This window comes from Brachyistius frenatus, unplaced genomic scaffold (genome assembly GCF_029030835.1).
Source record: "Brachyistius frenatus isolate BFR_SWC_R1_liver_20210118 unplaced genomic scaffold, ASM2903083v1 Contig_15, whole genome shotgun sequence".
In the NCBI taxonomy this organism is placed as follows: Eukaryota; Metazoa; Chordata; class Actinopteri; family Embiotocidae; genus Brachyistius; species Brachyistius frenatus.
In genome coordinates this window covers 5,533,317-5,559,132 of record NW_027210614.1, presented here as the reverse complement: position 1 = coordinate 5,559,132, position 25,816 = coordinate 5,533,317, and the positions used below count along the sequence as shown (strand labels likewise).

Genomic DNA, 25,816 nt, shown 5'->3' with positions numbered 1-25,816 from the left:
TGTTTACACAACACAAAATGTCATCCTCATTATTAGGAGGAAATTGTTTGCAGATTTTAGTTCAGTTGAAACGTCCTGATGGAGGTCAGCATACATCCTGAGAACATCTACAACCTCATACTATGACTCTGTGTACTTGAACTGTTGTGTTCACCTGAGGGGTGTATGCAACAGCCCTGCTAGATTGAATGCATCTTTACTGGACACTGTTCCTTTTTTTTCAAGGATCTGATTGCTCATGAAAAGCACAATTTTAATACAATCTTTGCAGAATTAAAGGTATTTCAATTTGAGCAGGTTTGGATTTGAGGCATGAAATTACAAAGCAGCTCCAAGTTCAACATTCACTGGTCTCTCTGCTTCCTGCTACTTCTTGCGTCTTGTCCACCCTTTATCCTGTCTTCCTCCTCCCAATCCCCAGTCTCTCCATCCTCCATTCTTCTCTCCCTTCTCCCATCTCTGTCCATCTGTGCTGTCACTTAGATCAATCAGTCTGATTGATCACTGCCTAATTGACCATTATTGAGGTTAATTCAACTCTTAACACACTTGCAAGCGCACACATACATGCACAAATCTCGCAATCATAGCCACAAACAACAAATCGCACACACAGACACACACTTTCGACACTAAAGCTCAGACCCATCCATCTGCCTCCTGCACTACTTCTGACAGGCTACAGATGACTTACACATGCAAATCTCCACCCTGCCTGACCCTGCGCTGTGTACAGCCTCTAATTATACCCAACACAAGCACACAAATAAGATTACTTTGTGTGTGCGTGTGTGCGCATGTGCGCATGTGCGCGTGTGTGTGTGTGTGTGTGTGTGTGTGTGTGTGTGTGTGTGTGTGTGTGTGCGTGCGTGTGTGTGTGTGTGTGTAAGTGTGAGAATAACTCCTTGATGAAGGTGAAAAGTAATTGTCATGCATATATGTTAGTGTTGGGTTGCATGGTGAAAAGGTTTTGCTCTCACTGTTGATGTTAGTTTTGATGGATGATCCTGTGAATTGACTTATATCCTTCTGTTGGTCTGGTGGATACTGGATAATTAAGAGGAGCCCTCATCGTTAAGAGTTCATAAAATGCATCTAAAATCCTAATGATGGGAGGAAAAAAGGTTGCTGTCAGTTATACCTGCGAACTGAAATTTCATCCTGTTATAGACTAACATGTGGTTTTGTCTGACAGGTGTGGGCGGTGAATTCGGCTGGTCGTTCTTCCAGTCCATGGGTCAATGGGAGAACAGGACCAGCCCCACCTGAGGGTGTAGGCCTCCCTATTTTCCTGCATGTGTCAGCAACCTCAGCAGTAGTGGATATTCACCCTCCAGCCCGACCCAATGGGATTGTTAGTCTTTACCGAGTCTTCTCACTGGACCACAACAACCACACCATGGTAAAGAGCCAACTCTGCATTTATCAGTGCACTTAATAACTTGTACTGCATTTATTGGTTGGATTTCTGCACTGTTTTTTTCTCTTCAGACATCTTTTTTTTACAACTACAACCCGTTTTCCATATTTCCCCTGACTGTTTAATTCTTAACAACTTTAACACATGACAATGTCCTCTTCCTGCAGCTCTCAGAGGGTACATCTCATCAGCAGACACTCCATAGTTTACATCCTTATACCCAGTACTGGATAGGGGTAGAGGCCTGCACCTGTTACCAGGTAATAACACTGAATGCAGGGATGGAGTATAATCTGTAGGAGTATATACTTGAAAGTCAAATCTTATCTGGTTTTATTTGGAAACAGTGTCAATAGCTACACCTGTGTCTCCAAATTAGTACAGTAAACCTGTACACACAGCTTGGATGTATTTGTGATTAGCTTGACAAGAACATAATTTATTTACATTTGTATCAACAAACTGTAAAATACTTAATGGAGGTATTTGTTCCACCATTGAGTGTCATTTTAAGTAATTGCATTGCAGGGTGTGCCCAGGAAATGTACTTGTATGCGATGAAATATTCCAAATCTTTAAGTCTTCACTTCGAACATTTGTCAGTGCTGTAGTCAGGGTCCGCTGAGTGAGCTCCACACCCTGGCTGCCCCTCCAGCCCACCTGCTGCCTCCCCGCCCTGTCACCCTGACCTCCCGCTCTGTTCAGCTAGAATGGGATGAACCTCTGGCATCTAATGGAGTCATTGAGAGGTGGGGAGAAATCTTGAAAAATGCACATTCCATTAGAATAGATTGTATACAGCATAATTTCACTTGCTCTGTGTCCAGCTGTGAACTACACCTCAGGTTGCCCTGCCCCCAGCGACCACAACCTGTATCACTCCCCTGTGTTGAAGGACCAACAGAAATCTGTTTCTTTGGGAAAAAGCGGAGCTACAATGTTACAGGTGTTTACTCAGATGAATTTTTAAAAAAAATTCAAAACAAAATGAGCACTGAAATATCATTCAAAAAAGAAAGCACATTATAGTACAACATGTAATATTTTAAAGGTGTAAAAACAATTTTCTAAAGTTAAGGTTTTCCAGCAGTGGGTGACTGGTTAATAATTGAGAGAACAGGAAGTTGTTGAACCAGCTGTAGAGCTAGAAAGACTTAATGCACCCCTGAAAACCAGCAGGCTGGTGATAGTTTTGAAAATAATTGAAGCCTGTAAGCCTTTATCAAAGTAGAATAACAGCTTATAACTGTTTGTGTTTGCATTTTATGTGACTAAACACAACTAAACTGTGCAGGTCTCGAACCGTACTCCAACTATGAGCTGAGAGCTGCCTGCTTCAACAACATGGGCAGCACTGCCTCCAACTGGACCACTGTTAGCACACTCAGCGAAGGTAACACATTTATTCAGTCCCTCAACCAACACAGCTCTGTAGTTATAAGAAGCATAAAAACCCATACAAAGTAGTTTAACTGTATTCCCGCTCACTCTCTCTCCTTTCAGCCCCCCAGTATGTGTCTCCCTTCTCGGTGGGCAGTAACCTCACTGTTATCTGGCTCGACTGGACGGGGTCCTTCTCCCTCAACGGGTACCTGAAGGAGTACAGTGTAACGGAGAGCCAGCTGCGGGTCTACACCGGCTTCTACAGCTATCTCAATGTTCCACGCACCTCACAGAAAAGTGAGAGCACACGCACCCAACAAATATGTCATATATATGTGTAGTATGCAGTAGAAAAATGTCATACAGCAATTGCAATAGACAAATAAACACTTGAGCAAGCAGTATACTCCAAACAACAGCTAATTTGCTGTGATCTTATACAGCAATGCAAAAATTTGCTTTTATAAAAAAAAAAAAAAAAAAATCATAATGACCCTAAAACCTCTGTGGGAAAACTTAAAACTTAAATGTTTTCCAGTACAACATATACCAGTCCTTCAGCATCAATGCATGGAAAGGATTAAATACTGTTTAAATTACTTAGCTTTGGCAGGCTGGTGCATAGGTCATTTAACAATTATGAGCAATGAGCCATTGATATCATTAACCTATGTTATATTTGAGTGTTTTTTACATTGAGTCGACAAATTTGATTCTTCAGTACATAAGGACTTATTAGTTTGGCGGTCAGGAGCTGAAGTAGCTCATGAAAGAACCAGGAGTGAGTATGACAGAATGAGCTGTAGTCATAAGTTGAGAGAGTTGGTGAGGAGAAAAGAGGTGAAACATCACTAAATGACTGTAAAGAGCCTTTTCTTTCAAATCACAAGAAAAAAAAAAAAAAATTACATTTACTTTCCGTTTCTGTTTTTTCTGCTTTATGAATGTCTGAATTCATTTTGGCTAAAAAGTATCATGTAAACAGCCTTACAGTTTGCAGCTCTCTGAAAGTCTGATTTAGTGTCATCTCTATATATCAATATTCATCCTTCATTTAACCTACAATCTTTTTTTGTCACTCTCCCTCTGCTCCTCTTAGCTCTGTCATTTCAGGTGACTTGTATCACAAAAAGCGGCAGCGCCAGCACTCCCACCATTAGATACAGCCCAGCCACTGGCCTCGGTAACATACACACACACACACGCACGCACACACGCACGTTTGTTTCACTATCCCTGTGGGGATTCTCCATTGACTTAATGCGTTCCCCAACCTTTACTCTAACCTATAACCTAATTCTAACCTTAACCATAAAATCAAGTCTTAGCCCCCAAAATGCAGTCTTGACCCCAAGGGACCTCAATTTTGGTCCCCACTGTGACAAATGTCCCCACGGGTTTGTGTTTTTTCAATTTTTGGTTCACAATAGGATACAAAACATGTACATGTACACACACACACACACACACACACACACACACACACACACACACACACACACACACACACACACACACACACACACACACACACAGCTGCCTCTCACATCCTCATTTCAATTTATTGTGACTTTCTTGGCAGGATGTTGCGATAAAAACAAAATGTTGACAAAGCTTTTCAGAATACGGCAAATTAAGAATAAATATAACAAATACACCAACAACAACAACAACAAAAAAAGAATTAAATAAAATATGTATTTTAACTTGGAACTTTACTTTTACTTTTTTCTCTCTTCGTGCAGGTCCTCTTGAACCAGAAGATAATGGTAAACAGGGTGTCAGCGTGTCAGCCACCCCTATTTACTCTGAGCTGTGGTTCATCCTGCTGTTATCCCTGCTGGGTCTATTCCTGATAGCCATACTGCTGGGCTTAGTTTTACAAAGGTATTCTAATGCAATAAGCAGCTTTTTCTCCTCAAGTACTCTGCACTTGTTGATATCAAACTGCACTAATATGTACAACCTATCCTAACTTAGGCATTTATTTGCTAATTATAGTACTCCCTTAAAAAAAAAGTGGGAATGCTTTTTTACTCCCTTTCAGAGCCTTGAGGAAGAATCCGTCAGCCAGAGAGCGCCCTCCGCTGGTCATGCTTCAGAAGACCAGAAAGGCAGGCGGTGAAACCATGGTGAGAGACAGAGAAAAGAAGCAGCACAGAAACAGGGAAGGTGGTTAAAAGGGAAGAGTGAGAGCTAGTGGATAAAAAGCTTACAGGATAAAAAAAAAAAAAAAGAGAGAGAAACAAGCAGAGAAGAGTATGTGAGGTCAAATATAGGAGGAAACAAGACTATATTTGATAAACACTTTGTAAACCATTACATTGTTGCTCAGTAAAAAAACAACCTGGAACTCAGAATTTGTTTGACATTTTTACATGAATCAAAGTCACACTTTTTTTTTAATCTATCCTAGATTTTGATTTTAGCATGAAATCCAAAAAACATTAAATATAATCTCTTCTTCTCTATTAAAAATGTTTAAAAAAAAAATAAGAACATGTAATCAAATATTGAAGTGCGCTCCAAGTAGATCACCATTGCTCTTTATCTTAAAATCATCCACATTTATCCGATGGTTTAGTTCATTTCGTAACTTTTTCCCATTCTTTCTCACTACTCTTAATTTTCTCCCACATACAACATTTTTTGCCCTTTGTTTACAGTTCCCAGTTTTTGCTCTGTTTCTGTGTCAGTCTTTCTTGTTTTATTTTTTTGGTATCTATCTCCTTCCTACACTACTCTTCTCTCTCTGTCTCTCTCAGAGGTCCTGTCCTGAGTTGTGCTCTAAACATCACCCCGGCTCTGTGCTCCTCCCTGATCGCCCCACAGTAAGATTATTTTCTCTATTTGCTGTCAGAAGCCTAAATGTTTATTCTACTGTCCCCCTGCAGTTTGACACTGTAGCAGACTGTGTTGAGATCAGCAACGTTATGCTTAAAAGCTACACTGTGTACACGGAGGTACGGGATTGTGAATTTTTGTGGGTTGCCTTTCTAAAGCATGCCTGCTTTGTTTATGTGTGCATGCTCTGTTTGTGTGTGCGTGCATACCTCACACTGGCACATAAACACAGTGGTTGGCTTGTTGTGGTGTGTGAAGGTAAGATATGTAGTACAGCTTGTTCGTTCTCAGATACAGTGTTTTGATTTCATACATGTAACAAATGAAATCATCCAATATATGCAAGTTTGTAGGAGCAAGAAGGAAGGTAGATCTGCCACTCAAAACGGCATCATACTTTATCCTAATGACTTTCTTTGTGTAATGTCTCAAGCAAAATTGCATCCGTGTGTATCTGCTGTGTTTATACTCTGGAACAAATGCTAAAAAGTAAATAAAAACATGGTTTTAGAGATTTTACTCAGATGCTCTCCATGTGATCCAAAGGACCGATCCCTCCCTGTTGAATGTTTAGATTATGACACTCACAACTAATGTAAGTCCCATCGCAAATAATTCAATAACAATATTTTTAGATGATGGTAAACACTTTTTTGTTTGCATTTCAAATATACATTTAGATTAGAGCCAACTGAATTTAATACAATCTATTAAACTCCACGAGGCCTCATATTACCTAAATTTGGTAGACAATAATAATGATTCTATCATAAAAATGTCACAAAGCTGCATAAATACAGATTAGATAAAGTGTTTAATATTGTTTTAAGAACTAGATTCCTGGCTGGAAATGCAATTAAAGGAGTATACAAGTGTTTTTTGCACATTTTATATCATATACCTTTGATTAGATGATACGTAATTATTCTAGAGTATAGCACAGTTTTTCCTTGCTGCCATTAATTTCCACTCATTTCAGTGCTTCATGAAAATCAATTAACAGTCAGGTGTTAGTCAAGTAGTGTGTCTATAAGAGCAAATATTATGTTTTTTTCTTTCTTAAATTTATGTTGTGGTAACGCACTTCGCATTTAAAATGTTGAAAATGTGTAGCAATAATCTGAAGTATTTGATTTGTAATAAATGGGTTCAAACATGTGAAACACTCATACGGTTTTTTTTTTAAACCCCTCTCTGACTAAAAGTCTACTTCCCAGGGTCTGACGGACACAAAGATTTTCGGCACCAGCTCGCGGTTCAGCCCCATTTCTGTCCTGCGGGTTCCCAGCCAAACCGATCTCAGTCAGGCCTATTCCCAGCATTCCCTGCACCGCAGTGTCAGTCAGCTGATTGACAGGAAGTCACTGATGCTGGAGGAAGGAAGCTGGGACAACCCACTAGCACATGATTCTGGACTGGTAAGGACTGAAGTATTTTTTTTATTTTAATCTATTTTGTTCATTAGAGGTACAGAGCAGTGATTACAGGGCAGATGGACATTTTATATCAAGTACCGGGACCTCCACTGCACGGTGCTTCTAATATAAAGTCAGGTCTTTTTTAAGGATTTAACATATAACTTGTTATACATCATTGGCCACACAGTAAAGCGGAACACCTTGCCATGGGGTTGCTTTGGGTTTCTGGGTTTGGCTTGCTCATTTCACCTGTCGTTATATCATTAGAAAAGAGTCAAATTGTGGCTTAAAAAGCCCATTGACAACTACCAAGTCGAAAGTGTTAAAAACAGACAGAATGACTTGTGTACGGAAAATGACAAAGATCATATAAATTTGGAGCAGCACAGCTGATTGCCATGAAGCAAATATAGTAGAAGTAACAAATGTCTTTGTCTCGCCATAGAATATTTCATTGCTTTGCCACGAGCTCTTATATGTCATTCTGCACGTGTTGTGTGATATGCACAACTAATCTGTAGAAAATCATCCCACGTATCAAATATTTTTCTAGTATGACAATTCAAAGTGTCAGCTGAGACAAAGTCTGAGACAAAACTGTTGTGGTCATGTTTCACTCTCTGTCCCTCTAACTGTTGCAGATCTTCTCATTTCCTTCAGACCTAAACGTGAGATGTCGTGTTTTTTCTTTCAGTATGTGGAGGAAGACGAATTTGTGGATGCCATCAAGGCCTTAAGTTCTGTGAAAAAGGAGCACGTCACGTTCACTGACACACATCTTTAAGACAAGATTCCCTTACCTGCCAGGTATCACAGCCACTACGCAGACCAGGTTTTAAACCAAGACGGTAAAACATTCACACATGCTATTTGACGTTAAGATATACTATTTAAAAACAAATTAACATAATCAAGTTCAGATTCAAAGTTCTAAAAGAAGTGACACCTGAGGAGAAGAGAATAAGAAAAGAGATTGTTGTACCAGAGCATTCTTATTTACCTACATTGAAACATGTGCTGTCTCTGTGTAGGACTCCTGGTCGAGCCTTACAGCCTTAACTTGTGTAGAGGCAGGGATCCAACATCCAGGAACGTAGTTCACATACGGACACAGTCAACTGTGATTATGTAGGCTGTGACATAAGAAGCTAAACTATATTGACTCCATAGCATGTATCTTTACCTGCTCAGTTTAAGAGCCAGAACAGCCCTTAAAGGATTTCCTGCAAATGTTCTGGTTGTGTTATGATTCACCATCTCCGCTTGCCAACTAACTGTTAGTAGTTTAGTTCATTTGAAAAGGGCGGAGAGATCCACTGTAGCCGGTTTAATTCTCGCTGTCCGGAGTTAAACCAGTCTAGAAATCAGTTCATGTCAGTCACCTTTTCTGCTTTAACCAGTATTTGTGCCTAGTAAGCTTACACGTTACCAGCAGCAATTGCCCTTTAGTTGTAAGAAGACACATTGCCTTGATGTGAGCTTGATTAGAAAAAAATGCCAACTGTTTTTTAACGTGTTAAATGTGGCTGGGAATCCAAGATGTGCCGTCTGATTGTTGTGATTATGTGATGTAACTTAAAAGCCCAATTTGAGATTTTGTCTTTTCACATCAGTCATGGACGTACCGTTTACTACAATATAAATTTAGAAGAAACTGGTGATACTGGAATTAGGCTTTGTTTAGTTGCAGTACGGCTAAATGTCTAGGTTAGGTTTCAAAGTTCAGTGAACAGTGTTGTTTGTCTGTGGCTTACAGTAATGTTTTATTCTTCTGTCAAGAACACAATTAGTTTAGAAAAGAAAGAAAATCACAGCAGTCCTGTTTGATTTACTTTTTCTTTTTTTTTTAGCAGAAATGAAACATTGATCAGATTTGGATTCCACAGAAACAGAATTTATCAGTGAAATGTTGACTTTCTGTCGTGTTGGTGGGTTTGGATGTTTTTGTGTACAATATTGAAGCCTACTTACTGTATTATTACAAAAACCTTTTCTTTTTTACACTGGCAGTATTATTTATGATTGTTGTATAAAAAAATTATATTATTTATAGATGATTCATTGATCATTGTTTTTTGGGGAATTATAAAAACTGTCAAAAAATATTTATTGTTCTTGTGTTCTCACATTTTCTTTACATTAAACATATTTGAAATATGAACACATCAAGTTGTAAACCCCTTGGTCCTCAGAGCAAACAGCTTTCAGCATGTTCCCTTTATTTGTATTTTACAGAACAAAAATGAATGCAGGTTTCTTGTGAAAAAAAAGAAACTAAACCTTGTGTGTTTTTTTTTTTTTTTTTTTTTTTTAAAGAGCCAAAGACAGCTTGTAGCAATTCAGTATTTTTTTACTCCGTGATAAACTGAGATGTCAATATTTAAAAGCAGCAAATTAAAAGGTGGACAAATGTACCACTTTGCTGTTCAAGCTATGAACAGCAAAATAATAACGTAAAAACATGATAATGAAAAAAATATATATATTTGTTGTTAATATTGTGCCTCAGTTTAAATATTCATTTAAACGGGTGGAAACACTATTATGAAAGAAAAGTACTTTGCACATACATTGTAATGATTTGTGTGTGTGTGTGTGTGTGTGTGTGTGTGTGTGTGTGTGTGTGTGTGTGTGTGTGTGTGTGTGTGTGTGTGTGTGTGTGTGTGTGTACACGAGTTTGGAACTTACTCCGTGTTGTTATGCACTTCAAAATGTAGAGAAGCATTGTGAAAGGGCTTCAGTTGCTGTTTACTCGCAGCATTATTATAAGGTTGAATACTGCTGCATGTTACATCACAAATTAAGTTGCTCTATCTCAACGTGTGCCCTACAGGGACTCAGACTGGTCACGGTGGTCAAGCTGAAATGTCAATTTAGGGACTCTCTTTTCTGCTGAGTTAGTGCAACACAGATGTGCCACCAGCTGTACAAAGACTTAAGTTACCACACAGTCACAAACACCAGCGCAAACGCAGAGGGCCGCTCTCACAGAGTGTCTCCATCAAAACTATGCAGCAGTAATTTAGTTTTGCTCCTGCGTCCCTCAAGGGGACATCAGGGCAAGTTTGAAATTAACGAACTGGCAGTAACAACCGTGCCCTCGCTCAAGGACACCAATCTGACAAGGGCACTTCTAAAACATTCACAGCCACATTCACAGCTATTGTCAGCCACGGAGGGAGGGAGAGGTTGTGAAAAGAGAGCTTGTGGAGTGATTGTAAGGGACAGTATGGCCCTGAGCTACACACACACACACACACACACACACACACACACACACACACACACACACACACACACACACACACACACACACACACACACACACACACACGCGCGCGCGCAGGATTTTATTAAACTCATAAATCACAATGACGACAGACGCCGTCTCAGAGAGGAGACTGTCTGAACGGGAAGGTTAGTGAAGTAAAAGCGCTGGGGAGACGCATACACACACACACACACACACACACCTTGGTGACGCTCAAACAAAACAAGAATCGTGCACTTTGTCAAGATATCCGTGCAAACCACCTGCTTCAGCTTGTTCTTCTTCTCTCCAAGTCTAGTTTTAAAGATGAAACTGCAGTTAATATTCCAACCTGTTTACCATAAAATCATCTTCATTAGGCATCAATGGTTTGTTTGAATTCATCTTGTCAAAAGTTTTCATAAATTTAGGCGTCTCAAATTTCTTAATTACTCTTAATCAATTGTTTATGATCAGAAAACTGGAGTGATGTTTATGGTCCCAGAACAATCTAATACTCTTCAATACAAAGTGTTAAAATATGCATAGATTTTTTTTTTTTTTTTTTTTTTTTTTTTTAAAGGAAATGAAGTAAGTAGTTGAATGTTTGCTTTTTTTCTGCCGACTGACAAAGTCAACATGTAAAAATAAAAAATGAAAACTGTCAGAATAAGAAAGACAGAAGGATGTTCAGTACAGAGAGATGCTTTAGTGAACACAGTTGTCATTTAAATTGCATGAACACTGTGACTCAGTGTTGATCAGCACTGAAGGCAACTGTAAATTAAATTACAATGTAATGCAGCATTTCTAACACACACACACACACACACACACACACACACACACACACACACACACACACACACACACACACACACACACACACACACACACACACACACACAATGTAAAAGAATGACACATCGGGGGCAGTTTGAATAAACAGATATGTATTTCTTTTAGCTTGTTAGCATCTGACTGTAATATAATGTAAACATAGCCAGAGAGGAACTGACAGATAAAAACAGACTGCGGACAAACAACTATGTGCTGAAATACACTTTAAACTGAATATTTTTTTTATATATAAAATAAACATTAGCAAGTTACTGTAATATTAGTCTTCATAGTGCAAGTGCAAATGCAGTTAGGTCCAAGAGCATGGTAACACCATGATAGGCCCGATATGAACAGTTAATGTATCAACGCACCATCACACACATCAATGCATCCATATTAGGATTTTGTTTTGAATATGTAGGTCTACTTTCCGTACAGTTAGTGTATCAAAATTTACATCTTTGTACAAGCAGGGAACATGTGGTCAATTATATTTTTATACTGAAATTATGAGCAAAGAAAGATTTTACAGAGCATTTGGCAAATTAACTGACTAGTTTTGTCCCCACAATAGTTACAACAAAGTACCAGAGATCATCAGCTTGACAGACAAACTGCCGGGTGACATTCCACAGGGGATCGAAACTGATTTAAACAGCTCACAAATTGATGATGCTAATTAAGGTTGTCATTTTAGAACAAATATATCATAACCAAGGTGCATTGTTCTGGTTTCCTACACAGTTTACACTTATATTTAACTATTGTATGTTTGGAAGTGAAAGCAAAATTGGTTCACCTCAAACTACAGTCAACAAGCTACAGATTGAAAATCGTTCAGGTTTTTGGAAGAGGCTTGGGCCTAGCTATGTCGGGGTTTATTTACAACGTACGACAGGTCATTTAATATGTAATGCCACTCATAAAATTTCATTTGGCCTGTTGCAAATCTATTATAACACAATTCTAGCCAAAGCCAGAATGGACAGGTCCGTCATGAGCTCTACCTTCACAAGCCTTTGGTCACAAAATCCTTTTTTGATTAACACACACGAACAGTTAAATAAGGCACTGCAACAGTCATCAAACACCAGACAGTACATATTAAAACCTCTTTGCAAGGGAGTAAAGTGATGTAGTGTAGGTCCTCGTCATAAACTGAGAGTAGTATTGTGGTGATATTGACAAAACTTAAAAAAATAAATAATTAGTGATTTTGCACAGGCACAACTGTGAGGGGAAAAAAAAACGGATAACATTTAAACAGGAACACAAATAGATTTGTCTCACTTGTAAACTATATGCACAAATGTCAGCTTTTGCAGCAACAAAGCGTACCAACTGATTTCTCTTTTTTTTTTTTTAGACATCACCGGAAAACGTATCACTGTATCGACCACAAAACAGCGAAGATTTCCTGTAATTGTTTGCGTGAAATACATTTTTTGAAGCTTTCAAATTCACATTTGAAAATGTTTAGTAAAAATATCTCAACTTGTTTCATTGTTCTTCTGTGTCAAACGTTGGACACAACAGTTTGTTTTCTGCATCTTTGTTGAGGATCAAGGAGGCTGTTAAAGTATAATTATTATAGAAGTAAATAAATAATGCAATTGGTCTGAAACTTAAAGGTAAAATTCTGACAGCTGAAGTGAGATGCATTCACATGAGGGTTCAGCATTTTTGCAGGCCTTCATCCATGGATATTACCATTAGGAAAGCCGTCCTGTGTTAGCTGCTGCTGCTGTGTTTTAACTCCACTGTTGCATAGTACTGAGCTGTCGACCTACAAACCCTGAAGGTTTTATCACTGAAACTGAAACTGAAAAGTTACTTCACTGTTTGCTGTTTTTTTTAGATTTTAGTGTCATTGTTTCAACGACAATAACCACGGTGTCTCCAGCTGCAGCAAAGTATTTGGGGATTCAAGTAGCTGTCGAAGTTCTGGCTAAGGTCACATGTTAAGGTAAGTTGAAGTAAAAATCTACTGCACCACAAATTGCACATATTGCCAGAGATATCACAGTGATATCACGAGCTCCGTCTTTGAAAAGGTTCTGATCACTTTGACAAATCTATATAGACCTAGTGTCAAAAAGATCAGTTGATCATTAGGTCAACAAGGTCAATTAGGTCTCAGATGGTAGGATTTGCTGCTTGTATGTCATTGTAAGTCAAATATGTTTGTGATAGGTAACATGTTATTGACTAAAACAATTTTTTTTTTTTTAAATGCTTATTTGATAATGGAAATAATTGTGAATTGAAAATCTTAAAAAATGTGAAATGAGTAAGTTTAAATGGTTTTGATCAGGTTCAGAACAAAGTCATTACTACCAGACTACAAATCTATAAACCAGCTGATAACACAACCAGCGGTGCCTTCATTAATTCCACTGTTAACACCACTGTGCTGTGGTATCTTATTTATCTTTTTTTATGATGGACTTTGAGGAGTTCGTGTATTCGGTCTAAACTTATCTGTGACCTAACAAACAGGCGGCAACAAGACATTCTTGACTGTTCCCATAGTTAATGTGTGTTTCCTTAAGAAACATCAACACAGGAAGAGAAAACAATTTCTGCAGTTATTCAGGAGTGGGCAGGCCAGTTACCATCTGACCGATGCCTTAAATTTAAAGGTGCTGACATCATGACCCATCTGGTAAGACAATTAAAACAAACACTAAAAGCAGACAGATAGCAGGAGTTCCAGTCGCACCCAACAGTGATAAAAGTGAAATCTTTCACAAGTCAAAAACAAAATGCCTTCCAGTTGATTGAGATATGCTGTTGGCATTGGGATGTTGTAACTGCTTCTTCATGTTGGACTCGGTAAAACGTGGTGTCGCTCCTGTTTTGTGGGGTCCGAAAAAAAACAAAAAACATCCTGAACTGTATTTAGATTAAAAAAAAAAAAAAAATAAAAAAAAGAGTGGGGTTTGTAGCAGAAGGTTGTTTTTGCGTTCCTCTTTTGCTGTTATGTTCACCCCTCATCTCCAAAATAATCACTCCTGTGTGCAGGATGCCTCAACAAGATAATTCCACCTATTGGGATGAAGAGGAAAGCCGCTCTCACAGGCTGCTGTCCTGACTGGATGAGTCTGGTGCCAGCTTCTTGTGTCGCGGCGAGGTGGACGCAGATAGTTTAGTTGGGGAAGGGGAGGCATTTGAAGATGAGTCGCTGCCACCACCTTCGGATCCAGAGGGGAGGGAGGAGAGGTGTGGGACTGGGGGAGCCCTCTTCTTCCCTAGAAAGCCTCCATCTAGTACCCCCCTCTTCCTCACACCTCCGTCCACCTTCCCCCCGTCTCCCCCTGCTCCTACACCCTCTCCTTCCTCTGGCTGAGGAAGCACCTTTCGTCTCACGTCACCTCCAGGAATTGGACTGTCTGGAGGTTGCCGTGGAGATTCGTGACTAACCTCTACCTTTGCCCCGCCAGTCATGGCTCCGACAACTGTGTTAGAGCTTGCAGTGGTCATTCGGGAAGCCCAGAGCTCCATGACTGAGGCTCTCCTCTCACTGTCTTCAGGCCCAAAGTCACAGAGGGAACGGCGAGCTTCGAGGGTCTGGCTGGGGCCATGAGCGGACATCTGGTTATTGCTGTCCAAGACACCTCGACTTAGGCTGAAGTTCTGGAAGTCTCTATGGAAAGATATAACTGGGTCAGTTACAGGAGGATAGGTGTGCGGTGCGATGAAAACGTTCAGAGACTCTTTCTGATGCGCAAGAACGGGGTGCAGTGCGGTACTGTGCACGGAGCAGAGGGAAGCTATAACCTAAGTGAGTAAACGTTCCAAGTAAGGCCGTTTGATCAACATCTGCTCCTGAGCTTCACGCGCTTGTGAGCGCATTTGCGATTTCACCATGGACTTGAGCAGAAAGTGCACATCTCAACACGTGTAGCACAGGTGGTGATTAAGCAATGTAACTTTGAATTCTTACTCATGAAGGTTAGTTTCCTCCCGCTCCGTGCCGATGATTTTGCTGCACTTTGTTCGTGTGCAGCAGGAACAGTCTCTGAACGTTTTGTAACTCAACATAATGCAGACAAGGATAACTCAGCATTTTGAAAGCTTAAATGCATAGAACATAACAACATAATCGGATTATTATCAGGAGGGCAAGCAGGGAGACCGTGTTTCAAAACCAGGTGCGAGTGGTGTTTCTTCAGCTTCTGGAGAGCTCAGCCACTGCAGAGTTCCCATCTCTCCCTGCTCTGTCCAAACTCAACAAGCTCTTCATTTGTTAAATACACTCGACCCCCTTTAATCCAGTGTGGGTAGATTACAGGAAGAGGAAAAAGTGCTCGGGCTTCTCAGATCAAGGAGCACCACTGTAACGGTCCAGTAATCTAAATTCAATTTCAAAAGAAAAAGAAAACCTCTTATCCTCACTTTCCCTTGATGGTGTTAGTCAAAGCTAATACATTTTGTTTTATTTGTTTCAAGTTTTGACATGGCTGAGATTTCAGCCACCACCTCGATACAATAAAGAATCTTCTTTGTAGAAAGTCTTTGTTGCTCCAGATAATCCACGAAAGTCTCTTAAAGATTGCAGTTTAGTTGAGTTTAGGAAAAAAAAATCATGGTTTGGGTTCAAATAAGTGCGTTTCTTACACAAGTTATGTCATGTAAATAATGTGACTTGTGTTACGTGAAGTCCATGACGTAAGTAACACTACATGCACAGCGAACGTTAAATACTTTATGTAATTTAAGTAAGTCTATGCTGACTTTTGATTTCGCACGCAACACGAGCAGCGTTCTCCTGAGTCTAATCCACCCAATGACCTCCGACCTACTCCTCATGCAGACTTTTTCGCATTTCATACTCCACCGCCTGACTTCCTCCTTTGCGCCCGGCACAATTACTCTGACCAATACAGGTCTCAATCAAAGTAAATACGGGTTGTTTTAACACCCTTCAACAATAGAGCAGTGTTGTCGTCCTCGGTGTGACGAAGAAGTAGTGGGTGGCAATTACAACTTAATTGATCTGAGTATCCGTAAGAACAGTATGATCAATGTTATTTCACCGGTAGCTGTGGAAGGACTCAGTTCGACGAGCGCGGGCCAGTAGAGGGCTCTCTCTGTAAGGTCGGACAGCTCCGTAAGTAGCCTGGCTCTCGGGGATGGGCTCCTGGGCCTGTAACTGCAGACTGACGTCGAGAGAGAGAGAGAGAGAGAGAGAGAGACGGGAGTCACGTCCTCTGACACTTCAGACTGTGTATGTCGGTCGGTAACCTTAAGAGCACGGCGTGGTGCGGCGTATTGTCTCTCTAACCTCGAGCAGGACTCTCGGAGGCGTGTGTGGTGTAGCATGGAGGGGGCGGGGCTAATGCTCGGCGTTGCGCAGCGAGAGGTGCTGAGGTCACACTGGTCCAGCAGCTGTAGCAGCTCCTCCTCTGTAGGCCCACCTACGTCTATCAAACACGGGAGCAGCGTCAGAACACAAATACAGTATTTCATTAAAAAAAAAAAAAAAACGATCACATTGGATCTGCTGGGCAGTGTGCATCCTCTCTTTTCTCCCCATGCACACGTTTGGCTCTTTCTATCGGTGTCTGAGCTTCTCCTACTTCTCCCACCACCGGCCTCTCTTTCCTCACCGTCTTTCTTCCTCTCCTCTCCTTTGTTCGCCGTGTCCATCGCAGTCGTCAGGTCCCACATTTGGATGCTGCCGTTGCCTTGGCCAGTGAACAGGTAACGCCGAGGTCGGGATCCCATTCGACTTGAACCTTCGCACTCCCGTACCATGAAGCAAGAGATGGTGGTGCCATCCACTGACTGCACCTCGCAGATCCTGACGCACACGAATGTAAAAATGACACTTGAATCCCATTTTGCGACACACAGGAGCAGAGTTATATGGAGGATATTGTACCTTTTTCCAGTTGAAGAGAGTCTCACAAACAGTTTGTTGGTAATGGGGATGACCTTCTGGATGAAAACTTGCTGATCATCTCTCTCTCCAAATGGACCTGAGAGAAGAAATCATGCCACCTCAGCTTGGCATCTTTCATCCAGTGCCAATGCTTCATTTACTTTTGTGTCACTTTAAGAATATGCACCAGCTTTTTGATGGAATTTGATGTGATAAGTATTAAAAATGTGGTGAACAGCTGGTAACAGATTTATCACATCTGCACGTTGTGTATCTGTTATCTCCTGAATTTGAAAGACAACATCCACCCTTTACTCCTGATGTCAATCCTGAATCTGTCTCAGACAATCCCTGCCGAGAAATGCATCTGTCCTTTTCTGTCTGTATTTCCAGGTTGTATTTCCTTCCCTTCTTAACTCACCCACCTATGTCATTCCCAGAGCAGTAGCTCCCGTGGCTCTCCGTCTCCTCCAGGGACAGTATCTTGAAGGAAGCTAGAGGGGTGGAGCCCGGCTGTGTGGAGATCATCCCCCTGAAGCGCGTCACCGTCCACGTCCGGACGTGGTTGTTGTCCGCACACACTGACACACAAAAGCACAGAATACATCCAGGTATGCAACAATGAACACACAGGAGATTATCTTTTACTGTTAACAGCCTGCACTCGTACTGTTATCTTGTATAATCCTCTATTGCCTGCACTTCTTATCAAGCATCCCTCCATCAGCAGGAGCACCGGCAGCGTCACCTTCCTCACCTGATACCAGATGTTTCTCAGACAACATAATCTTTGTCACTGGGCTCCTGTGCACTGTGAACGTCTGAAAGAGCTGCGGCCCCGATCCGACCGTCTCGGGGTGTTGCACGATCACCCTCACTGCACCGCTGCTCGTCCCGTAGGCTATCTCTATCCAGTTCCCGCTGACACCTGAGGGCATAGACAGGCCAGGGGAGACAAAACAATGTGATTAGTTTTACATCTAAAACTGTCTGTTTAAATCCAGGGAGGTGAAACAGAAGAGGTGAACAGAACTGAAACAATAAAAAAAAAAATTTAAAAAAAGGAGACAACTGTCAGGTATATGCAAGAATACAAGTTCTCCTTCTAATGTTTGGAGGAGAACAACTTGCGTACTCACTGGTTTTGGGTGTGAGGTAGACAGACAGTGCCGTGATGGCATCATTTGAAGGGTCATGATAAAGCTCAGTCACCAAAAGATCATTGTCCTTCATCCTCAGTGGGAACTTTTGCATGTCTGTAAAGAGGAGGAAGCAGTTTATGAAATGTGGATGAAATGTAAATCCAGTTATCAATCTCTTGAGTCCGAATTATTAATAAAGGACTTTTAGTAAAAACAAATCACCATGGAGGTTTTATAAGTATTATAGGATCTGTAATTATACAGTCATATATAGAAACTATAGATATACCTGTCTGTGTCAAGTAACACACAACAAGTATCACTGTGTGCGTGCGTGCGTAGCTACCTATGTAGTAGATGGAGCCATTGTTGCAGCCCAGTAGCAGGAAGGATCCTGCTGTGTCACAGCTGGTGATGGGAACAACATCTTGAACCTACAAAACACACACAAAAAAAAGAGCTCACAGTCAGTTCAGTGTTGATGTCTCCATAGTATATAGTATAAATATGCACATCCAATAGTTAGTGAATGTGTTGTCATGTTGTAAACTCACTCACTGAGGCAGATCACCTCTAAACAATGTACAGTATACTCATCTTTACAAAAAAAATATAAACACAAATAAAGGGAACCACAAACACCCGCCCTTCCTCCCCTTCTCTTACTTAAACGTGCATGCGCCCTCCTACCTGCCAGTGTTGCGTGACGGCGTTCCACACCCCCACCTTTCCTGTATGGCTGGTAGCTACCAGCTGGTTCCCGATGAAGAAGAGATCATCAACAGGTACACCAAGACTGAATACACCTGGTGCAGCGGGTACAGAGAATGAGAGGAAACAGCATTCATGTGGGAGCGTGGTGCATTTACACCAAAGGTGGATTCATTAAGAATGCAGGAGGTCTTAGGGCACACACATCAGTAAGGTGGTGGGAATACATAATACTAAAACTACATACACATTCTCTAGAACATCCTGTATTGACAGTATTTATTTGAATTCCCTGACTGAACCAGAGTTTTTAGACGTTGTAACCTACCAATCTCATTCCCGCTGCCTCCGTCCTGGATACTCCAGAGAATGATGTTGCTTTCAGAGGCGGCGGCCACCATCTTATCCTTGTCTCCGTGCGGGCCACCCACCACCTTGGCATTCAGCGCAATACGTTCAATGGTCCAGTCAAGGTAGGGGGAGGAAAACACCTGCTGCCATCCAGATGATTCCTTTATCCTGTAGTGTAGAGCACGCACATACATTCTTCTCTGACTTTATATTTCGGGTATTTTTCAGGATTTGCTGTAATACAGTTCTTTATAACTTCTAAGTAAAGATCAGTGGTGAACAAGCTTCTAAGCTTTGACAAGTTGGATTTTTGCGGGAGGAAAGAGGTCTGTGTGGGAGAAATACGAGTTTCCATGTGCGAGTGGACAACAATCATTGTGGCATACATAGTTGATTTTTGATTCTTTATTACTTTTTCACTCTTATCACACAGGTTCAATTGTTTCCTTGCTTTGTCATGAAAAAAACGGACATTCACGAGAACAAACTACATTTTGTCCTAAAATGTTTACTTTTATAAAAACAAATAGCCAACTAAATCCTGAGTGTACATGTATATAGTGAAAGGTGACAGCTTGAATGTTGGTACAGATACAGTATAAAGTCAGAAATGTGAGACACAAGAGACAATGACTCCATCCCATCATAGATAATTTGAAGCCTCCCACTCGTGAACTAGAGCTGGATGTGAATTGTTTTAAACAAACCACACAGTGGCAGTATTACCTGTAGCAGATTACAAAGTGTGCATAAGCTGCTACAATCCAGTTGTGATGTCCCGCTATAATCAACACTTTCCTAGGGTCAACGATGGGACCTACACACACAAACAGAATACACATGAACACGCTTCTTTTTCAGCATGATGATCAGACTTAACTGCCATTTTGTTTTTCATCTTAATAGTCATTGTTTCTCATTTTCTGAATGGCGCATGTCTAGAAGCGGGCATGTCCTCTTTGTTTATTGCAGCTCACTTTATTCTGTGACATCATCATCAGCCGGGAGCAGGCTGATGCGAAACTAGGCTACTTCAGTCCGTGCTGTTAGTCAGCGCTCTAAAAGGATGTCAGGTCACATTAGCCACAGCATTAATGCACACTCACAGAAACACACACACACACACACACACACACACACACACACACACACACACACACACACACACACGCAGGCAGGCAAAAGCAGTAAATACTGCATACTATACTCTGTTACTGACACAGATCCAGATGTGGCACACATATGGACATAGACAAACCCCGACAGGACTGGTATGCGTGCTGTAGCACATGCAGGAGACACACCATTTGTGAAGGGAGGCAGAAGGCAGACAGTGCAGCAGGATGTGGACTTCTAGTCCTTCTGGCATGTCAAAATAAAAGTCACTGCAACGTTTGCTACTTGCTTTTTTATGTTAAGATGAAACTGGCAGCTACCCGTGTATAAAACCTACAGATTATCATCGGTATCTATCTTTTGAATCTAGACACACCTCATAAGGCTTTTCCAGGCTACTTACCCTGTTTGTGATTGCCGTCTGTTCCAGGTGAGCCAGGGAAGGAGGTGTGAGGCAGAGGACCAACCCGGGTGAAGCCTTCTGCTCCACTCGGACCCGGCCGCTCATCACAGGCTGCTGAGGGAGGGTTCGACTTCCGGGCGGGGATGGCTGTCAAAGAAAAATTCGCTCGAATTTATTAATTCGTTTTTTCTGATGATTTGTTTTTATACTATTCTGTGACTCATTTTCCATTCAGAAAATTATTTTGTGAAACCTCAATAGAAGTATTGTTTTGATAACTAATTGTTTCACTTATTATCAGTTCATTTTCTGCATCGCTCGGTTTCATGTCCTTACCTGGAGGTGGCAGGTAACCATGGAAGAGAACACTACCGCATGATGAGCGGTCCAGTTCCTCACACAGCAGCAGGCGCCGCACTGCACACACACACACACACACACACACACACACACACACACACACACACACACACACACACACACACACACACACACACACACACACACACACACACACACACACACACACACACACACACACAGGTACAGACACAACCACACATGAAAACAACAATCAGTCTATTATGATCAGAATAACTTGATAGTTTTTTTTATTTTATTTTTATTAAGTGACACCTTTAATAACTGTAAAACATGAAAACAAAGTATGATTTTTTTTTTTAATGGATGACTATATTAACTGATGCTGATAGAGTGTTTTACAGATTTGTAGTTGATGAATATTATCATAAGTTCTTTGTTTTTTATTATTTTATTGATTATTTATATTAATTCTCATACACTTATTTCCTTCATTTATTTTGACAAGGTCAATGAGAAACTACACGAGTGATTAGATTCTGTCTTTGAGTTATAGTAAGCCGCTATGGTTGAAATTGTATGTAATTACTTTGCATAATAGCATCTTAGGCTTTGTAAGTAGGTGATAAGTTACACAAAGGTAACTTTCCCATTCAACTGGCAGACAATGTAGGGAAGTTACAAACACTGAAACAGGATGTAAAACAAAATTAGAGCACATGGAACTAACGGTATTGAGGTTTTGCCTTCGGCCACGTTGAATTTGAAGCTCAAACAACACGTAACATTTTAGGACAACTTTCCCTTTAACGGCAGAAGCTTCTTTTCACTGTAGCGGTTCAAACTGTTCCCAAAAAAACCCCACACACTCAGCAGTTATCCAATACCTGCTGATGCTGTAGACACGCAGTGACTGCTGACAAATCTTGCAACAGAAATGTACTGGCTACAGAACAAACTTGATACAAGGCAGGTGCAGTATACGGTTTCTGCAATGTTTATACGCATCGTTATTTGTGTTAAGAACACAGCTGCTACTTCCATTTCCTCTTAAAACATACCTAAAGGAGTAATCCCGTAGAACTCTGCTTCATGTCGCAGGATGCTGATGTTTACTCCCCTACAGAGAGACAAAAGCAGCATATGTATTCTTTAAGGCCCTGGTTACGAACCAACATAATTTCACCCTGAAATAAACAGTCATGGGTATTTTCCTAATCTTGTCATGACTCCTTACCGGAGGTCCAGTTCTTTGGTTCGGAGGAAATTCAAAATTGGTGCAAAAGCTGTAGGGTCTCTGTCAATAAATATCTGAAAGTGAGAAATTTTGTTAACAACTGAGAAAGAGTTATTGCTGCTGTTTTAAAATCCTGTTGTTTACATTAAGCCCAGCTGAATGGAATTAACTTAAAATGAACAAGCAATTTTTTAAAATAATAGATTAATGGTTTAAAGGTAATCCATTTCTCAATTTTTCACCTTGTTCGCTGAGAAGCTGTGATTGACATTTCTTTTTGTTTTCAAATATTTTCTAGATGTCACAATTTAGTTTTTACAAATAAGGGAATAATCAAGAGGTTGCAGCTCCAAACCAAACAGTGCATCATCCAACAAAAAACAAGTAGATCAATTTAATGATGTCTCATATGGTCTAATTTTATTTGTTCTTGTCAACATGTCATCTTAGCATCGTGCATCATATTTCAGGAAGTTGCAGTAACAGAATAAATGTCATGTCTCAGCTGGAAGCTTTCAGAGAGTTCTTCTGATGTCAGATGTGCTATGCACATACTGTCCTAGTTTTGGAAAAAGAAGTAACGGAGGATACTCACAGCTCCAGTTTCATCCCGAAGAGTGGATATCCTTCCACTCAGTAAACTGGAAAGCGCGCGCCCACGCACACACACACACACACACACACACACACACACACACACACACACAGAGTTCTCCAGTTAGCACAAGTACTTCTCCGTTTCCATTTACCAGCTGTGTAACCACTACCTGCAATTACTAACAAATACTTTGCCAACCTGTTTGACGCTCTAGTCCACATTGTTACCACACCAGTATGTGTTGCTGTTAACCGTGACGGTTGTGCAGATTCAAGAGTCTGTATGAAAAATGTCTGCATGAATGTAAACTGCAGACAGCTGTGAGCAGAGAGACTGACTGACAGGCAGGCAGGCAGACAGGTGCGCTGGCAGACAGTCTGACAAGCATTTACTCTACTCGCTCAGCTGTTGTCAAACTTTTAGCTCAGTCCAGTGTTTCAGTTGGTTACAACTGCGGTCTTTGCACAGCCCCAATTGGCTGTTTTACTTTAACTTTGGCTCCTCTCTAGCGGTACAATCACATTTAAATTACTCACTAAAAACATTTGAAAACACACTTAGGCCCAAACATATTTTCTTAGTCAATGTACTTTAAGGACTGTTTCTAAACCCCAGAAAGGGGACTTTCACAGTGTTCACAATAAATATTGATTGAAAACACGATATAAGACTTTAACCACAATACAATTGGAAAACAGAAGTTATTCTATTGTGAAAGTACAGCAGCTGACTTAAATTTGTAAAGCTTTTTCCAGTAACAGCAGAGTGTAATTGTAATCCCCTGATATTTTCCATCACCAGAATAGTAGAAGTACGAGGCACAACAGAGACGCGATAATGGAACATACCTACTTAACATTAATTATGTAATACAAATTTCATTTTTACTGAGTGATGAGTGCAACGTAGCATGTTTACTGAGCCTTTACTCAGTCTTTGCTCATCTGACTCCTACATACTGCAGCATTAGTGCAGTTGCAATTTCACAATGCATCCAGAAGATCATATAATATTATTATTATTATTAATCATTAGGAGGAATGGCATGGACGTATTAAGGAGGCTTTTGAAAAGAGTCAAAATGCTGGCAAAATGTCACCAACCTTGAGAAGAAAGAGTCTGGGATCCACATGAGAGTCTGTCTGGAGGTGCTGAACCTGTAAAGTCACAATTACACGATTATAACAAACCAGTGGTGGAAGAAGTACTCAGACCTTTTACTTAAATAAAAGTAGTAATACCACAATGAAAAAAAGTTTCCATTACAAGTAGAAGTCCTGAATTCAGAATTTTATTCAAGTAAAAGTATATCAAAGTCAGCAGAATGTACTATCACTGGTACTAAGTACTCATGATGCAAAATGACAGCGCAAATTTCAACACGTGATACTGTTGAGTAGTTTAATCTACTTATAACAAGTCATATATTACAAACTGATCATATAGTGTGTGTATAACAATAATCTAAAAAGTAACTATTAACTATCTGTGAAGCGAATATGGTGAAGTACAAAATAGGCCTACATACAGTAGCCTATAGTTTTTTCACTGTAATATAGTGTCATTGAGGTATACATGAAATAGAAGTATTCAAGTAAAGTACAAGTACTTCTAAAGTGTACTTAAGTACAACACTTGGGTAAATGTGCATTTACTTTCCACCACTGTTACAAAGTCTGTCTTATGAAACATTTTTATTGAAAACACTCACTAATGTGGCTCGAGTAAAACAATTGATGAAGAATGTAAATGTTTAGTGTGTACACTTAAAATTATTCAGAAACTCCTGTTTGTAAGAATTAATGATGAAGTACACAACCTTTGTTTGTCGTGTCTACTTTCAGGTACATCCATGGTTGCTTGGCCATGCAGATATTATCACACACACGTAGCCAAGAGCTCAAATTTCCCAAACGATGATCATCATCATCTGCCGAGGTGTCCTGCTTGACGGAGCTTACCTCGTCCCACCGACGTTTAACTGGATGATCTCCCCCATCCCAGTTAAATTGTTCCCATTCGTGGCCATGATGACTGAGCTGAACCAGCGAGTTGTTGTCCGGAGAAGTCCCGGTTCTGTTATAATCGTTTCTGTCACGAAGGCTAGCTTGCTAGCGCTGCTCTCCCCCAGCTGATGCCCCGACTCCTCAGCCTCACGGCCGCTGCCTCGTCCATTAAAACACCAGTTTATATGGGACCGATGTGGACTGCGTTTCTGTCGTTAAGCTTCCGCATAGTGGACGAAAAGAGGCAGCGGTATTTTTTTTTTTTTTTTTAATTAATTAATTTATTTATTTTTTATCCAAAAAGGCAGCCTAACAAGAATCCCTTTATTTTCCAGCGGGCTCGTTTGCATCACTGCCTTGAATATAAATCGCGGATATCAGCTTGCGCAGAATTTTAGCAACGTGAAACAGCTGTACGGTCCGTTTACAAGAGAGTTCCCCGCTGACCATTTCCGGCTTCGCGGAAACACGTCTCGTCAACTCTTCTTTTTGATTTAAAAAAAGCAATACTTAAATCCAGTCAAACGACATAAAATACGCGTGTTTATTAAATTACCGAAATGTTGACGTGAGATATCGACACACGTTTACGTAATTCTCGCTCCTTCGCGAACCTCTCCCTCTAAACTCGTATTTCGGATGATGGGAACTATCTTGATTCTTCTTCGACTTTCTCACCATCGCGACCTCATATGAGTGCGTTTGTATATATATTTATTTTTTTATTTTTATTTTTTTTTAGGCACGACTGAGGCGAATATGCTTTTAAAAGAACAAAAAAAAAACGTTACTTTTTTTTTTAATTTTTTTTTAAACTTTTGTAGAGTACATATTTACCTACATCCAAAAAAAAAAAAAAAAAAAAGATTTCAGTAATGTTTTAGTT

At 40.4% G+C, this 25,816-nt stretch overlaps 2 protein-coding genes across 2 annotated transcripts in view; one reads left to right on the top strand and one right to left on the bottom strand.

The window, feature by feature from the left end:
- The window catches only part of ush2a (Usher syndrome 2A (autosomal recessive, mild)), a 206,592-nt gene extending 197,431 nt beyond the window's left edge, over positions 1-9,161 (top strand). The window contains exons 82-93 of the mRNA XM_069693402.1: positions 1,196-1,402; positions 1,588-1,680; positions 2,024-2,169; positions 2,248-2,366; positions 2,715-2,813; positions 2,924-3,100; positions 3,903-3,986; positions 4,549-4,690; positions 4,851-4,935; positions 5,698-5,766; positions 6,865-7,065; positions 7,760-9,161. Coding sequence (XP_069549503.1) covers positions 1,196-1,402; positions 1,588-1,680; positions 2,024-2,169; positions 2,248-2,366; positions 2,715-2,813; positions 2,924-3,100; positions 3,903-3,986; positions 4,549-4,690; positions 4,851-4,935; positions 5,698-5,766; positions 6,865-7,065; positions 7,760-7,849 — 1,512 coding nt within the window. The 3' untranslated portion in view covers positions 7,850-9,161. The remainder of the gene's footprint in view (positions 1-1,195; positions 1,403-1,587; positions 1,681-2,023; positions 2,170-2,247; positions 2,367-2,714; positions 2,814-2,923; positions 3,101-3,902; positions 3,987-4,548; positions 4,691-4,850; positions 4,936-5,697; positions 5,767-6,864; positions 7,066-7,759) is intronic.
- A 2,090-nt stretch (positions 9,162-11,251) lies between these two features.
- kctd3 (potassium channel tetramerization domain containing 3) lies at positions 11,252-25,324 on the bottom strand. Its single transcript, XM_069693762.1, has 19 exons — positions 24,886-25,324; positions 24,028-24,081; positions 22,922-22,967; positions 22,327-22,400; positions 22,151-22,209; positions 21,105-21,185; positions 20,769-20,915; positions 19,976-20,066; positions 19,227-19,417; positions 18,878-18,993; positions 18,534-18,621; positions 18,185-18,301; positions 17,803-17,973; positions 17,471-17,626; positions 17,046-17,142; positions 16,771-16,964; positions 16,446-16,584; positions 16,198-16,320; positions 11,252-14,804 (listed from the first exon to the last, which is right to left on the bottom strand). Exons 1-19 carry the CDS (start codon positions 24,951-24,953, stop codon positions 14,234-14,236), a joined length of 2,583 nt encoding a protein of 860 aa, XP_069549863.1. The 5' UTR covers positions 24,954-25,324; the 3' UTR covers positions 11,252-14,233.
- Between the last annotated feature and the right edge of the window lie 492 nt (positions 25,325-25,816).

Bases quoted from the DNA above. Each gene is read 5' to 3' on its own strand.
- kctd3 (XM_069693762.1), bottom strand. From the start codon at position 24,953: ATGGCCACGAATGGGAACAATTTAACTGGGATGGGGGAGATCATCCAG. The intron at 22,968-24,027 runs GTTGGTGACATT...CGCGCTTTCCAG, and splicing joins CCAGACTCTTTCTTCTCAAG to TTTACTGAGTGGAAGGATAT. The intron at 21,186-22,150 runs GTATGTTTTAAG...GTGTGTGTGCAG, and splicing joins CTACGGGATTACTCCTTTAG to TGCGGCGCCTGCTGCTGTGT.